Source organism: Conger conger, chromosome 10, assembly GCF_963514075.1.
Source record: "Conger conger chromosome 10, fConCon1.1, whole genome shotgun sequence".
Lineage (NCBI taxonomy): Eukaryota > Metazoa > Chordata > Actinopteri > Anguilliformes > Congridae > Conger > Conger conger.
In genome coordinates, this window is record NC_083769.1 from 26,725,732 (window position 1) to 26,742,734 (window position 17,003).

At 42.9% G+C, this 17,003-nt stretch overlaps 1 protein-coding gene across 7 annotated transcripts; it reads right to left on the reverse strand.

Annotated features, from left to right (window-relative positions):
• Positions 1–239: 239 nt before the first annotated feature.
• Positions 240–16,986, reverse strand: pbrm1l (polybromo 1, like). 7 transcript variants are annotated; one of them, XM_061258183.1, is made up of 30 exons: positions 16,910–16,986; positions 15,841–15,986; positions 15,251–15,348; positions 14,989–15,136; positions 14,674–14,823; positions 14,256–14,372; positions 13,996–14,064; positions 13,743–13,841; positions 13,479–13,564; positions 12,859–12,947; positions 12,304–12,520; positions 11,863–12,004; positions 10,961–11,049; positions 10,323–10,602; positions 9,866–9,971; positions 8,913–9,552; positions 8,252–8,463; positions 7,780–7,965; positions 7,217–7,374; positions 6,482–6,745; positions 6,156–6,301; positions 5,615–5,772; positions 5,012–5,195; positions 4,485–4,695; positions 3,912–4,113; positions 3,330–3,488; positions 2,663–2,818; positions 1,572–1,639; positions 924–1,131; positions 240–652 (listed from the first exon to the last, which is right to left on the reverse strand). In XM_061258183.1, the coding sequence occupies exons 2-30, from the start codon at positions 15,973–15,975 to the stop codon at positions 489–491; spliced, it is 4,941 nt and encodes a 1,646-aa protein (XP_061114167.1). In that variant the 5' UTR covers positions 15,976–15,986; positions 16,910–16,986; the 3' UTR covers positions 240–488. The 7 variants fall into 7 exon arrangements, with proteins under 7 accessions (XP_061114167.1, XP_061114169.1, XP_061114170.1 ...); XM_061258185.1 differs by lacking the exon at positions 16,910–16,986 and adding an exon at positions 16,575–16,723 and having other exon boundaries at positions 898–1,131; XM_061258186.1 differs by lacking the exon at positions 16,910–16,986 and adding an exon at positions 16,575–16,722 and having other exon boundaries at positions 3,414–3,488.
• Between the last annotated feature and the right edge of the window lie 17 nt (positions 16,987–17,003).

The following is a 17,003-nucleotide window of genomic DNA, read 5'->3' on the forward strand; positions in this document are numbered from 1 at the left end:
AACCATTTTAAATACTAAATATTGCTTTAACAAAAATATCCATTCTATTCATGTTGAAACATTATACAGAGAATAGTACTTAATTGCAACTATGAAAAATATATCAGGTAATTATTTTTTTACATTTATTTTGTAAGATTTATATGTCTGGCCACAATCATTCCCTTGTCTCCCTGAAAAATGACATAGGAGCCGTTGAAAAACAGCATTGAACAGGAAAAATAAGTCAAGAAACCATATTACTTTTCTAATCAAATTTAATAAGAAAGTGTTCACACTGGCATTAGACCAATGTCAGTTTCCACCAAAATCTTTTACAACCATTAAAAAAAGTTAAATAAAACATCAAAACTAAGCTTATTTTGCTATGTTGAAAAAAAACAAAAAACTAATGTACACCAAACAATTACTGCTTTTTGTGACACGTTGTGTTCTCCAGAAGTTAACAATTTATCACGGGGGTCTGAGGGGATGTGTGCTGAGGCATGTTACAGCTTGTATGTCTGGCGGATGTTCAGGGTGTCTCGCAGCATCAGGTCCCGCAGTCGCCACAGTGCGTCCGCCATGGTGGTGTGGGCTCCTTTGCTCTTCAGCCAATGGGAAGGCAGACGGCCTTCCTGCTCTTTGGACAAGTGAATGTCTCTCCTTCTAGCTGAGGGAATATTCAATGTATGTATAATTATAACCAGTAATATTAAATGCATTCTGTCTCTTCTTTGTCATATTCACACCATTTTGTAAGTATCTACCAACTTAAATCCAACAAAAGCATTAGTTTGGTTAAGCTGCGCTTAGCTAGAATAAATAAGAGTGCTGCTTGTGTTAGCTAAACGTACACAACCATTTTCACAACCTTTTTCCATTTCCTCTCATTCTTAAGATGAAATAGATATTTACGTGAATGGATTGGTTTGAAGAGACACCTGTGAGAGTGTGGTCCCATTTGCTGACTGTGGAAGACTCAGCCTGAAGGCCCTCAATGTACTTTAGGTAAGCTTCTGAGTGAAGTAAGCGCTGGGTCTTTGGAGGTGGGGTCACAAACATGGGTGTGGAAGGCTGTTGGAGTGCAGGCTGGCCAACCTGTCCTGGGTACGGGGGTGGGGCTTGCTGACCTTGACCAATCATACCCATCTGAAGGAGAAAAAAAAAAAGGAAGATTATGCGTTACACTCAATAAAATATCCCACGTGCTTACATTAACATTATTCTCAAAAGTTATGTCTATTCTGCTCACATATACTGTAAGACATTTCAAACATATAGTTACAAAATGTATTTTTAAATGTACAAATCCGAGGCCATCACCCATTTGTTTTATATACATCGGATTTGAGGTCAAATTAAAAACGAATCAGAATTTTATATTTAAAACATCAAAAAAAAAAAAAATCCCTAACAGATATACTTTAAAGTGAACATGAGATTCTTGCTTCCTTGGCCAGGTTTCTCTTGAAAAAGATTTCTAGTGTCAATGAGACTAACCTGGTTAAATAAATAAATAAAACACAATTTGTTAATTTACGAACAAATAAACAAATAGCATTTTATTGTCACATTAACAATGCGTTTACCTGCTGCCCATAGTGATTTCCAGCTGTAGGACTTCCTGCCATTGCATTCACACCAGGCCCCATTACACCTATGGCAACAGTAACTATCGTTAAGGGACAGAGTAACACGCACATAAGAGAACAGCCCTAATTGCCACTTCTGCAGATCAAAGGGCAACAGGGTTTTCTGGTGAAGATCACCTTTATTACTACCATTTCATCAGAGCACTCACACACAAAGTAAGGCTATTCAAACCATATGACATTCCATAAATTGGCATTTGGCAGACGGCCTTATTAGACTAAGCAGGAGACAATCCTCCCCTGGAGCAATGCAGGGTTAAGGGCCTTGCTCAAGGGCCGAACAGCTGTGCGGATCTTACTGTGGCTACACCGGGGATCGAACCACCAACCTTGTGGGTCCCAGTCATTTACCTTAACCACTAGCGTAGGCCGCCCTACATCTTCTCAAGTCGGCTTATAAATGATGAACCACTGTGTGAAATTAATCCTTTCATTTTTTTCAATCATTGAGGCCAGTTAAAATATGATATGCCAATTTCATTTATATATTTTATATGCTAAAATATTTTATATATGCCAGAATCAGGAGTAAAATGATAAAACACAAAACCACAAAAAAAAACTTGCTAAACATAGACCAAATTAATGTCATACCTACCTGCACACGTGCACCTGAGGTGGAAATACGAAACAGCACTGAGTGGAACAAAATCTAATTTCTACGAGGGTGACCAAAGTTAATAATCGTGACAAAGTTAGTGATGGACATCACTCTCAAATGGATTAGGCCATTAATTAGTTGTTGTTAATAAAGGTAACTATTCGAATGAATGGCTTCGGAGATCACAGAAGAGGAAAATTGTCAGGGAACTGTGTAAATTGAATTCTGACTAGAAGCCAGTTCAGAGCCCCAGGCACAGAGACTGCCCGACTGGCCGGCAGCATTGCCTGCTGACCTGGCCCTGTCCGGGGCCCGGCCCGGTTAGTTCCTAAGCCTGTGGTACAGGTAGCCCCTCCAGCGGGTGAGTAGCAGACAGGAAGCGACTGCGTGGCATGGCTAGGAGGGGGATGGTAGGGGGTGTCCTTACCCGGGTATGGCATGCCAGGGAACCCGGGCATACCTGGCTGAAGATGGTGGTGCAATGCAGGCACCCCCATGTGATGCAGTGGCATGCTGCCCATACCGATGCCTTCATGAGGGCCCTGCATGGGCATCATGGGAGGCCCATAGCCACCCATCATGCCTTGGAGACGGGACAACACAACAGATCCATGCATCAGTATCATGCAGCTGGCTATTGCAAGTCATGCACTATCCATGAGTGAAGGGAGAGTACATCAAATCCAACTAAAGTTAGTAAGTAAAGTAGACAGTGGGGGGGGTTATCATCACAGACATGCTGATAAATGTTTTTTTTTTAAATAAAAAGCACACCAGGGGTGTCTAAAGTTAACAAAAATAAACTTGGTTATTTTATGTTCATGCAGTTGATGATTTGATTATACAGGCATTGATTATATGCATTAAAAATGAAAGAGACATTCCAAATAAAGATGATTAATGATGCTCAGCTGGCAGGGTCTTCAGCTGCAGAGGATGCGATTAAGAGATGCAACAGCTGAGGTTCCGCAATCATGAGCTGGGAGTGGGTGGGGAGGGGCAGGGGTGTGAGTGATGGGGAGGTTTGAGCAGCTCAGCTTCATATTACCGCTCCAAAGTCACCAAAGGGTTCTGCTGTATCCGTGAGGGGTTACCTGACACAGGCGTCATGTTCGGGTTAAGCATCCCCATAGGGGTTGGGGGCGGCACCACCCCCATGAGCGCCCCTACTGGGGTACCTGCTCTAGGGGAAGCAGTCTGCTGCTGGGCTGCCCTCTCCCGCTCCTGCTGCTCCACCACTTTGGCTGCCCGCTCTGCAACACACACACACACGCGCACACGCGCGCACACACACACACACACAGACACACACACACACGCACACGCACAGACACACACGGACACACACAACAAACCGCATAAGGCTTACACCAGGTGAACCAATGACTGCATAGCTTCTAAATTTACCTGCTGCCACACATTGACACTCAAACTCCCACTGCCCACAAATGTCACTCATAACATTGTAATATCAGCACAATTTCAGAATTCGTAGTGATCAGGGCATAAAACAACCTACCCACCATACTGAAAGCACCACATTCTAGACACAGAAAATTGTGTTAATTACTTTTATCCTGCTGACCCAGCTCCTGGCCCTCCTCTAACCAGTGGTCCGGGACATCATGCTTTTCTCCAGTCGAAACGGGAGACGTTCAGGGAAACCTGTGTCTCACCTTCATACTCTGCCTTCTTCGTGGCCTCTAGGTTCCTCCACTCCGTCCCCACCAGGCGGCTCAGCTCTCCGAAGGAGAAGTCAGGGTGCCGAGCTTTGATGACTGCCCGCATTTCACTGCTGAACAGGATGTAGCCACTCATGTTGATCTTCCTTTTTGCTCCGTCCTTCTTGGATAGCCCCTTCACTGACTTTGGAGTCAACTGTTTGTCAAACGGGAGTGAAGCCATTGGTCATTCGCCTCTCAATATTGACACTCAATCTCAGTTGCACATTCACTTTACCATTTTACTAATCAAACCAAATGATGTGGGATTTGGCGGAATAGCTGTGGATTACTTCAAGCCAGATGTCTTTTTTAATTTTGGATGCAGGTGCATTATGTAGGTCAGATGTGCAGCAGATAGAAGGTAAAGTAGGAACATGCAATTTTGAGATTCACATGAGATTTGTAGAATAGTTGTGAAATACATAGGTCAAGGCTGGATAATTCCACATTTTTGTAGGTAAGATTTTCAGGTGAAAGCTGGATCGGTGGGGTCAGACTTTAATGTGGAAAGGTATGACTGGTAACCTGTGGTGGAGTATAGGGCATGATGTCCATGTCTCCAGAAAGAGACGCCTGCATCTGGGGCATGGAAGGAGTCTCGCCCACGTCCCCGTCCTCGTCCCCTTGCTCGTCCATGTCTTCCTCCGTCCCGTCCATATCTGCAAATTTAGCCTCCAGCTCCTGAATTTTCCTGTCCAGCATTGGGGAGGGCTCCTTCTGCGGCACGATCAGCTTCCTGAACAGGATCAACAAGTACACATGGATTTTCCCTGCAGCTCAGCTGAGGATACATTCAATTAATATGTTTGGCTGTGTAACTGTCCCATTTATATGTCTCAAAGGAGAGTGCCTGATGAAGAGTAGAATTTCAGGACAGGCACTAAATTTGGTCTAAAAGTGCTCTAGAGTCAAGTACATCTCTTATAACCTCCGTACAAGAGATCCACAATCTACTCCATCAGGGTGCCCAGTACATTCCCCATTTTAGATGCACAATAGGACAATAAATATTCAGGGTGTGAAATGAATCTCCTTGAATGGAAGCAGCTAACCTGAAGTAGTAGATCTCATCATCGACCACCTTGGCAGACAGGGAGAAGCGCTTCAGGCCCTTGAATTTCTTCATCACCTTCTCACTCTCGATGTAGCGGCTCTCACACAGCAGCACGTCCTCTTCAGGGACCTCAGTGGGTCGGCATGACAGGTAGTCCTTGAAAGAGGACACTGCACACTTCCCTAATGCCGCAGGAAGTGGGACAGCAAGGAGACATGAGCATTAGGCTAGACTAGGAAAGAATAAAAATCATACGAGAACAAAGTTTACAGCAATCAAAATATGTATATTCAACAGTTACTTTCACCAACTTTACTTTGAGTCCTAATGTTTTGCTGAAAATTCTTAGGAATCTACTCCAATGTTTTCAAAATGTACTGGTATATGATACAGCTCCCACATCCACACACATACTCCCATAGCGTAGTAACTGATGATTACTGAAGTTTACCAAATTCACAAGCAAATGTGTCAGACAAAGGTTAATCAAAGATGAAGTACTGGGAGGAACTACAACACAAATAGAAGGAGCAGAAAATGCCTGTGAGGTAATCTGGTAACAGAGAGGCATAGGGGGTGTTTCATTGGCAGGTGTGCGTACCTATAACACAAGTCATTGGGCAGGACTCCTCCAGGTTGCTCAAAAACACCTCCTTCTTGTAGAACATCTTGGTGGGCTCATGCTCAGTCTCCTCTGGGTGGATGAAGATGGGTCCAAAGAAGTAGGCTGCGCCATCTCGTACCCACATCTTCTCAATTCTAGCAAGAGGCAGACATGTTTAGTCATGTGTCCATGTAATTACAGAATCAAAAATAAATACTATATCATAATGTTAATTTCAACAAAAAATATTCTGAGGCAAATTGAGAGGATGGCCAAAGTAATCAGACTACAGAAGGCCTTACGGGTGTCTGCAGAATACCTTCATTAAAATTTAATTGCGACTGAATATAGGACTGTGTTGGAATCAAGGGATATCTATGACCGTACTTTAACTTACTTTAAGTACTTTAACCCACTGGTTGCACTAGAAATCCATCTGGCCAATGTGGGGTTGTCAAACTACACACCAGTGCTCCAGTATAAAGAAGTCTTCATGAATGAATGTACAAACAATAGATAGATGAAAGAAACTACCTACCTGCCCACTCTGGGCCGGACTAGGCCATGTGACCTTATGTAAACGCAGTCGCCCACTTTCATCCACGTTTCGTTGTAGCGGAGCTGCTCGTAGTACATACAGCCCGGCTCACCGTTGCTCAATTCCACAGGCACGTCCTCCTTCTCCTGTGAGACCAGCAGATGAGCTCAAGATTAATTATTTGTGGATCAATGTAAAACAAATCACGTGGAACGTTTCACAGGACTCCAGATTATTCATAATTTATATTTTTTTAAAATGAACCTATATGCAAGAAAATTGGCTTGAAAAGCAGTGCGATTCTCTGCTGTTGCACCTGCACTCACCTTGTCAACAATGCCATTGATGCCGAATGACTTGTCATCCTCCAAATCCAAGGGCTTCTCCTGGTCATACTTGGTGGCTTTGACAAACATGGACGCCACTCTGACCACTGGCAGTGGCACGTCGCGCGGGATGAACCTGGTGGAGCTTACTGGCATCGCCCACATTTTGATCTTCTTGAAGGACTTGGCCTTGGCAGAGTAACGCGACTCACAGACGAAGACATCCTCTGGCCTAAAGCCCTCTGGATGGAGCTTGAAGTACTCCTGGAGAATCACATGTAAGTGGTAAGTGGAAATTCAGCAACATCATTAAAGACTGTGACATTCGTTGAAACGCATGTGGTTCACCCATTGTAAACATTCCCTAGTCTCAACCCAAAATGCTCTCTCTACAGCATCTGGAAAGGGAAGTTTACTAAATGTTTGTGAGAATGGCTTCCTGCAATCTGAGCACTCCTAGCAAGTTCTAATCCATATTATACTGCAAGTTATGCAACTTCATCAGTTACAGAGTTATGTTATAAGATTCAGTTGACTTGAATCACCAGCTACAATTGGAGCCCCACCTACAAGACTGTAAACCGTTAGTAGAAACAGACTACAGGCTTTTTGAAGTACACAATTTTGAAAGCCTGGAAATTGAGCTGAGTGTTTTCCCAAACATGCAGTTCACCCTCAAAAACAACATTGACAATACAGACAAACTGTACAGGATCATTGAAATGTGGGCTGTACCTTCACGAACATGACCACACATTTCCCCAGTATTTTGCTGACGGGGACTTTGTTGTAGTAGTCGCTCTTGAACACCTCTTTCTCGAGAAACTTGCGTGTTGCTAAATGGAACGTCTCATTGGGCCTGTAGAACCAGCAGCCATACAGCCATTTTTCACCTAAACAGGGAGAGTAAAATGAGTATGGATTTTATTACAATCATACTCTTCCATTTGAACTGAAAGAACAATAAAAAATAAAATGCAAAGGAAATGTGTATCTCCCTATATTGTCACATGTGGATAGTTATATTTGACTAAAAATGTTTTTTTTTTTTGTTTTTTTTTAGGAAATGTGAGGCTGTCCTTACTTATTACTTATTACATCCAGCTCAATAAGTCAATACATGTGCACTCCATTCAATGGAGCATAATATGTAATTTTTTCCATGCATATAGCAATTGTGTATGCAACCACAGTAGTCCTTACCATATGTAACTGGTCAGCCTTAAAAAACTAAACAACCTGTTATATTTGAGGTCTGTATGGCGTCAGAGGATGGAAAAGGGCACTGGTTTGGTTACCTGCATCATCCTGCCAAAGGCGCTCAATGCAGACGATGTGTGGCTGCAGGTTCTGCTCTGCAGGCTCCACGTAAACGCAGTCTCCCACGTGGTACATGCTGTTCTCAAAGCTGCAGTCCTGGCTGTACGTGCGCTGTAGCCCCGACGACCACGCCCCTCCCACCGGGTCCTCACTCTTCTCCGCCTCTGCAATTCAAACCGTACGTCAGCTCATCCCTCAGGAAAACAGCAGACAAGCCCAATTCCAGTCCACAAAAAACAAATCTGTCTAATATCCCAAAAAACTAGATGGACCAAACAATAATTATATTATTGCAATCGACTGCCATTGTCCTCACCTGGTCAGGAATGAAATGAGCCCTCTCAGTTCTACCTCTGCCTTACTAGCAGTGTTGACGTATGCTTGCTCTTGATGAAATCATACACCTGCATAACCATGTGTGCTCCTCAGTGCTGGTGAATGAAAACTCACCTTTCTTCTCCTCCTCTCTCTTGAGTTTGTCATCCTCCATCTCCTTGGGCAGTTTCTCCTTCTTCTCCTTCTCCACATCATTGTGCAGGTGTTTGGTGGTGTAGCTGAGGGCGGGCGAGAGAAGGATTTCTCCGTTCTTGCATAGCTCGTCTCGGATCTTGATGAAGAACTGCTGCAGCTCGACAGCGTCCTCGAAGATCTCCGAGTCCGTCCTGCAAACAGGAGATACTCATGAGTTAATGCAGCTGCCATGCCTGCAAACAGGAGATACTCATGAGTGAATGCAGCTGCCATGCCTGCAAACAGGAGATACTCATGAGTTAATGCAGCTGCCATGCAACGGATCATCTCTGGCAGGCATAATAAATAAGAGTGTTACTCTTCTCAGTCATTAGAAATGGCATTAGACTAAATCTGAGCAGTAGCAGTGCTCAATTTAAATTGTTTCCCCATGGAAGGGGTTTTGCAATAGGCTGCAGATTTTCAAATTACGACGTTTACAACGCAAAATAAAGATGAACAACAAAAGAAGAAAAACACAATTATATTAAAACAGTAATATGTTAATACTATACTATATTATAATAGCTATTTGCTTTCAGTGATCTCAGAGTGAAGGAGACCGGGCCGCAGTAGTCTTAATTTAGCTTCACTCCCCCACCTGTGCAGCCGCCGGGCTTTCTCCAGCACCTCGAACATGTGCTCCTGGAAAACGTCCAGCCTCTTGTAGCGGCCGTGGTCCACGCTGGACCGGATGACCTCGAAGTTGAGCGGCGGCTTGGCGGGAGCAGCGGGGTCGCGGGCGGGGATCTCGGCCAGCGAGTCGCTGTAGCAGCGGCCCTCGTCGTCCTGGTGGCTCAGCACCGAGACAAAGAGGTTGTGGACGAGCTCCTGGATGAGCAGCGAGACGTTGGGCACGTGGGAGTCCTCCCCGCCCTCCACGTCCCGCCGGGTCTCCAGCAGGACCTTGTGCAGCACCAGGGCGTCCTTGTAGATCAGGGACTCGGGCTCGTTGTAGGTGCAGGCGTTGTTGAACATCAGCACGAATTCCTCTACCAGGGAGTCCACGTCCTGGTACTTGTTGCCCATCATGTGGCTCTTGATCTTCTCCATGTCCACGGGCTTCTTGATGGTGATGTAGTAGTCGGGCAGCTCGGCGCGGGAGGGCAGGCGCAGGAAGATGGTGCTGAGGCGTCGGCCGCGGGTGTCTGTGTAGTTCTTCACCGCCTCGTACAGCTCGTTCAGCTTCTGCTGCAGGGGGGTCAGGTACTTGGATTTTTTAGGGGAGACGCCACTCTTCCCTGGGGAATCAGTTCGGTACAAAAATTAAAAAGCGAATGACCACTTGTACAACTTGGTGTGCAGTAACATGCTTGTACAATGACTACAGAATCTCAGCTGTGTGTGAAAATACACTAACATGTCTTTCAATTTTATTTTAAACAAAACAAAACCGAGAATTTGTCAACTATAGAGTCATAAAGACCAGAGAAATATAGCAACATAATCCTAAAAGTACTTATTTTCAGGAAGGGTGTATCTTCTTTTAGTTAAAAGATATAATGAAGTATTACAGTACCAGCGGTCTCATTTGCATAATTAACTTGCACATACTTAATTTGAGCTTTGGTGAAGCCATGTCATCTTCTTCAGGAAGAGGCCCGAGCTCCTTCCTCTTGTCCTTCACAAGCTTCTCCAGGACGTTGGCATCATTATAGACCTAAACACGGCCAGATACAAAGGCACGTCAAATTCATAATATCATACACAAATCCTGAACACTGATCACAGCAAATGAGTGTTATTTCTGCTGTATATATTATTAATGAAAAGTAATTAAAATTATTTGAAATATAGTAAGTTTAAAGAATAATGGAAGAAAATGCATCCATCAGAAGATATTTTTGGTGAACACCTCTGATGCAATAAATGGTAATGCAAGTTTATCACCAAAATTTGGGAATCTAGCTGACACTACTGCATCCATTTTCTATTTGAGCTACTGTACTTGTGAAAAGAAACTGCCGTTTCAGATCTTTGCTGTGAGCCTGCTGCCCGGTTGGTTACCCACCTGGGACCCCTCCTCGTTGTAGTGGCGCGCATTGCGGAACATGAGCTTCAGGTCGTCCAGCAGAGCCTCCTCGGTGAGGTACTTTTCAGAGCGGATGTTGTGCTCGATGGTCCTCAGGTCCATGGGCTCCAGGATGATCTTGTAGTAGTCGGGGTAGTCCTTCTTGGAGGGCTTGACCATGAAGAGGTCGCAGAGCCGCCGGCCTGTGGCTATGTCCCGGGCCTCAGTCACCGCCGTGTACAGGATCTTCATCCGGCTCTTCTTCGTGTTCTTCTTGTGGCTGCCGCGCGTCCCGGGGACAAAAGCAAACCGTTAGCATCTCACCAAGCGTGGTGCAATATGGTTTACCAATGTCACCAAATGTTGCAATCATTGCCTTACAAAACCAAGCATTAACATCAATTCAGAAGCATTTGTGAATGAAGATAAAGATGGTACATAACAGGAAAGGCAGCTGTAGTTCAGCTTCAATAGGAGTGTGTAGGCACATGCATTTGGTTGCATTCTCTTATGTAGCTCAAAATCCGTTGTGTTAAAACCACCAGCTGCACACTTTGGCAGGAAGTCAATTGTCCGAGCCAGGACAATGACAGTCTGTATACTGAGAATAAAGGGATGAGGGAGGATTGCAGGCGTACCTCTTCTTCTTTGCGCTGCCAGGATCAGAAGTGGTAGAGGAGAGCATGCTGTCATCCTCCTCTTCTCTCATAAAGTCCCTCTTTTTCAGCTGTGACACACATATACATAAGCTCATTAATGCATGCATTACCCAGGTATACGTCTGTTAAGTGGCAAGCTTCTGATAGACAAACACCATGTACATTTTATGGAGAAAACCACTGAAGACAATTATCAACAGAGCCAAATGGTACTGACACCAATTGTCAACATACATGTCCATATACATTTCATTTGTACAAAACCAATAAATTACTGTTGATAATATTAAATGAGTAGGATCACCATTTTTTGCCAAAACCATTTTCTCACCCGCATTTTACTCATCCCACATCATGTGGTCAATAGAGATTATTTTCATCACGCGTTAGACATCTACGCACAAATACACATTGATCATTCAATATCCACTTGATTGACAGCAATGCCCTAACATTGCTATGTGCTGCATTCAGTGGAGCTATTAGGACCACAGGCATTTGGCAAATGCATTTGTTTATGGTGTTGCTCTACATAGCTTTTTCTGTCTTAGCTTTTTTGGCATCTCCAATCCCACCTAAATTTGTCCAATTCACAGATGATATACAAGCAGATTCATATACACACCTACTGCTGGCATATTGCTGTTTTTTCATCTGTGGGAAGTCGCCCACACAATAAAACATGCATTTATGCCACTGGCACAGAAAAAGATAAGCATAAAGCTAATTCTAAGAATATAATGTTTAAAAGCAGGGGTTTTAAGCAAATCCAAAAATAAAGTGATTGAAACAGATGGACTGAAGTTAAATGAGAATGTAAGCTTTACATTTTGTGGTTGAATTTAACCACAGTCATGTTTTGCTTTCTGTGATCCACTGACCTGCAGGACCTGCTGCAGCTTCAGCACACGTTTGTAAATGGCGGAGTTGGGGACGTTGTAGCGCTTGGCGTTCTCAAACATGAGAGTGAGATCAGCATCCATCTGCTCCATATTCTCATACTCGTTGTTCCTCATTTTCTCCCTGCCAAAAAACATAGTCCATCGGTTTTTTGTTTGTCAAGTTCAAGGTACACACATTAAACTAAAAAACATGTTTCATACAATCATTTTGTGCTGAAATGTCAAACAAAAAAGTTGTACAATTGCAGTAATATTTTTATGTGTTTGACAAAGGCTTAATTTTTCCTGAAATTCTCCCCGCTCAATCCAACACAAAATGAAATCAAACGCATTAGTCAGTTGACTCGCTTTTCCCCTTTCCTGGATAGATAAAAATGCAGTGCGTCTGAGGTTGGTCCCGCCATTCGCACTCGCTCGTACCGGATCTGATGAAGGGAGATGGGCTGCTTGATCTGCTGGTAGTAGTCGGGATACTCCTTGCGGGAGGGCAGCTGCAGGAAGGGCTCGGCGATGAGCTGGCCCTGGCTGCTGCGGCCTCCTCGTACCGCCTCGTACAGCTGGAAGATGGGGCTGCTCATGTCCATGCAGGACTGCATGCACTCTGCCTCTGACTCACCCTCGTCATATCTGACAGAGCCTGTGAAGGGTACGCATGCGCGGGAATATGAGCAAACGTGCACGTACGCGCGCACACACACACACGGGTTACAAATAATAACCCAAATCAAACGCTTCAAAAGAACACTGGGGACATGTTTCCTTGAACATACAGTAAGTTAATATCACAGAGGGGACTTTATTTCATAACATTATGGATTTCTTCCGCCATTAAATTTGACCTTAACCTTAGATTTGGACAAATAATTTTGAATTAAGTCATGAAAAAATAAAACATTTAAAAATACTGAACATCAAATGGTGTGGTTGGGAAACGGCTGATAATAAATGCATGAATGAGAGAATCGTGAGGCATACCAAGCAGGGCGTCCTCATCACTCTCAGACCCATACTGCAGAGCCGTGGTGATGGCAGACAGGCGGTCTCCCTGGGCAGACCTCCGGTTCCTGAAACGCACACGCACAGAAAGACACAAATAAAACCAATCACACACCATTAGTAAACACCCCGCAGAGCATGTTGGTCATCCGAGCAAATTTTTAGTAATGATCTGCTGATGCCAGCTTCTTCACCGTTATTTTATTCTTAGATCTTAGCACTACTTCTGATAATGACTTCCTCTTCAATCACTGGGAAATGCACTTCAGGCCTTTCTGCTACGGCCCTTAGCGGTGTTAAATCATATTGCACACATACTCAGCAGTTGGTCTTCCTTCAGAATAACATTTTCCCACACAAGATTAAGCCTTGAACTGAACATATTCATAATTATATAGTAGAATGAAGAGAGCAGTGATGCTCAGCAGCCAGTGTGACTCACTAACACCCTTTCCGCTCACATATGCAGAATGAAAACACTCAAGAGCGAGTTCAGCTATTAATCAAGCAACTGCAACAGAAAAATCACTTATATTTTCCAAATACTACACTAATGCTTCAGAATGAAAAAACAGATTTCAAAAAATAGTAACCAGTACCTTATGCGAAGGCTGGATTTAGTGGGCTCTGCATGCTCAATGTCTGTTTTCCTCTGAATGAAGATCTTCTTGATGGTATTAGCATCCTAACACACAAGAGTGAAAGGAGGGTTATAGCGGAATATCGTCAAACTAAAAATAATTGATTTCAGATATAGTTTGACCATTTTTGCATAATTTGAAAATAGTTTCAGAGATCAAATCAAGTCATTGATTTGAAGCAAGTCATTACACAATGTCAAAAAAATGTAAGCACTGAAATACCTTGAAAACTTGCGATCCAGGTTCATTGTAGGTCTTGGCGTTTTTTGCCAAAAGGTCTACATCTTTGGCCATGGCACTGACACTTTTGTAGTATCCAATCTATAAAATGATTTAAACAGAATGAACACAAATGCAATGGATCATTAGCCATTTGTGTTACAAGAGACAGGGGAGAGAGGGAGGAAGAAAGATGATGTCTGCATGTGTGCATGTTCAAGGGAACATTCAAAGCACATTACATCTTGCTGCATACCTGTATCCTCTGAGCAATTGCCCTTAAATCTATTGGCTCTTTTATTATTGCGTAGTAGTCTGGGTAGTGCTGTAGGGGACAAGAAAAACAAAAAAGTAGATACACTTTTAAAAATAAATGAAGATAAATGAAACAAAGAAATCAATATATTTAAAAACATAAAAGACAAATACTTGTGCGAATCAGATACAATATAAAGAAAATTGTAATTTAAAGCATTACTCAAAGTCAACATAACGTAATACAGCTGCAGTTCTCACCACTTTAGAGGGCAGCTTCTGGAAGAGCTCGCTGACCATGCGCCCTGAGGGTTCAGTGTATGTCACAATGGCCTCCAAGAGCTGTTCCAGGACCTCCTTTAGGCAACTGGGTGGAGTCTGCCAATCAACACACACACAGAGGAACTGACCACAAGAGACTGCAAAAAAATATCCTCATCAAAGTTATTCACTGTAGCGATATAATGAGTAGTAAACTAACCTATTATTTTAACTGTTGATAAATATACGTTAACCTAGGAATGATGGTGATAAATATTAACTCTCTGACTACATTACAGTTTTCCTCTCTTTTTAGTCAGGTATGTATACGGTCAAGAAAGTATTCAATTACGAGTCGCCTAACTTGCGATTTCCCAGCTGTACGATTAATGTTAATGTAAAGAAGTGGTAACTCCACCTCTTCTTCTGTGGAGGTGCCAGGGTTTTCCAGTGTGTCGTCTCCATCTTCATCCTCTTCGTCATATTCTCCTCGCTGTACAAACTCATTCCTTGTGCGCTGATAAAGCTCCCATAGTCTGCAGGCGGCTTTGTACTCTGGGCTGTCAGCCTGTAAACAGTAACATTTTTCATAATTTTAACATGGCATGGAGATGAACAAAACAAAAATAAACCTTGGAGAAACAAAGCTTAATTTACTGATACTTCGGATAAACCTTCACCTTGGTAAGATAATTAGTGTTCACATGATGCAACAGCAAGCAAAAGTTGGTACCTTATAGTAAGTCTTAGCATTGTTGAACATGAGCTGAAAATCAGCAGAGAGCTGTTCCACATCCTGGTACTCCTCCATCTTGAGCTTCTGTTGGATCTTCATCAGATCTATGGGCTGGGCAACCACTTCATAGTAATCTGGTTGGTTTCTTCATAAGAAAAAGAAACAAATTAACAAATGGAATCTCTTTTGTGTCATACCTGAGGCGATAGCGCAATCAATTTGAACACTAACAAAATGATTGCAGCAAGTTGTTTTGTACCTTCTCTTTGGTGCTCTAATGAACAGCTCACAGATTTGCCTCCCATGGTCATCCTTGTAATCCTTGATGGTGTTATACAGCTCATGACACACTGCAATCTAGGACAATAAGAACAAAATCTTAATAATATATGCATACGTCTGAGGTGTGCAACACCTTGCCATAGCCTTGAACAGCAACAGCTTGTCTGGCCTCTCAACATATGTGGTAGTAACTATTACAATTAGAGATATTATTAGTGATAATATAAGCACAACAGGTGATCACCAGTTAAATGGGCAATTTCCCACAAAAAAATAAACTTTTGAGATACAACAAGTGGTCATTCCAGGACAGATAGGTAATAATAGGTCACATGATTTGGCCCTATAGATGTATTTTATAGATTCATAGAAATAAAAGTGTGTTTGCGGCAAACTAGAGATTTGAAAACCACTCGGGGCACTTCGCGATCAGTTACAGCATAGACATGCAAGCCTACCCCTCGAATGACTCTGAAAACTAGGTCAAGTAGTTTAATGTGTATCCAATATTTATCATCCAGTTCTCGCGGTCGGGAAAAAAGAGAAAACATCCACAAATCCACTTACTGGATCTACAGTGGGTATACTGGAAGCTCTTCTTCTTTTTCGGCTGTTTAAGGGAGTGGACGTAAGGCCATCGTCAAAGTCCCCACCGCTAACGCTACTGGAAGGAGAAGTGGCCCTGCGTCTTTTGGAACCCATAGGAGCAATGCCTTGAAAAGATTTAACAAGAAGCAGTCATTATGTTTGTATAAATACTGTGACAGATACTTAGCTGTGCTAGCAGATTGATTGTTTAATAAACTACACCAATACACTTACAATTCCATTTGACATCCTGCTATGAAAGCTAACGTTGAATGTTTGTGTCAAACAAATCAAGCATGGACGCCAGATAGCAGAGGTAGAGAGCACTAACACTAGACTTACTAGACACTACACATTCATTCATACAGTTAGTCTAGCTAGCGCAATTCAACTCAGCGAATGTTAGCTTACCGGCAAAGTTTCTAAATTGCTAATGATGTAGGCTAATCGGTTACTGTAAGAGTACCAACTAAGTTAGCCTATGTTTTGACAGTTGGTTAACCATGCGAGTTGCTTCAGACATACGATCAGCCAGAGCTGATATTCATGTGCATTTTTATTTAATCGGCTAGCTACATCGTGTGGTTTAACGGAACACTAGCTAACCAATAAACACGCCAAAATACATAAGTTTAAGAAGTTCAACGACGTTGAAACTAGCAAGCTAGCTGTGAATAATTTTCCCGTAGCAATGAAACAAAAATAAAGTGTACCATTAGTTCATTCTTATCGCGAGTACCAGTCTTCCAGCTGTTAACTCAGCTAGCGTTAGCTACCTACCGGCTCTTAAAAGCGCAAGTCCACCAGAGGGGTTAGTGACAAAAACAAAGACAAATGGGAAGGCAGCAGAAGAAGCTAGCTAGTTAGCTAAGTGCGTCCAGATCCAGCCCGAATGTACTGGCAAGCAATCAGGAAATTGCAATGAAAGTACCAATAAATCAGAATTAATACAGCAAGCTATATTTTAACTGATCAGCAGTTAAAGGCAGAACAAAACGAGTAGTGTAAAAAAGAATAACAATTAGGACGCAAATGAGCAAAAGTTTACCTGGACCCTGGACAATAGTATTAGCTTTAGATTGCTAGGCTAAAGAGCTTGCTTGTTGGCTCCTCCCCTCGCTGCCTGTAGCGGAAACGGAAAT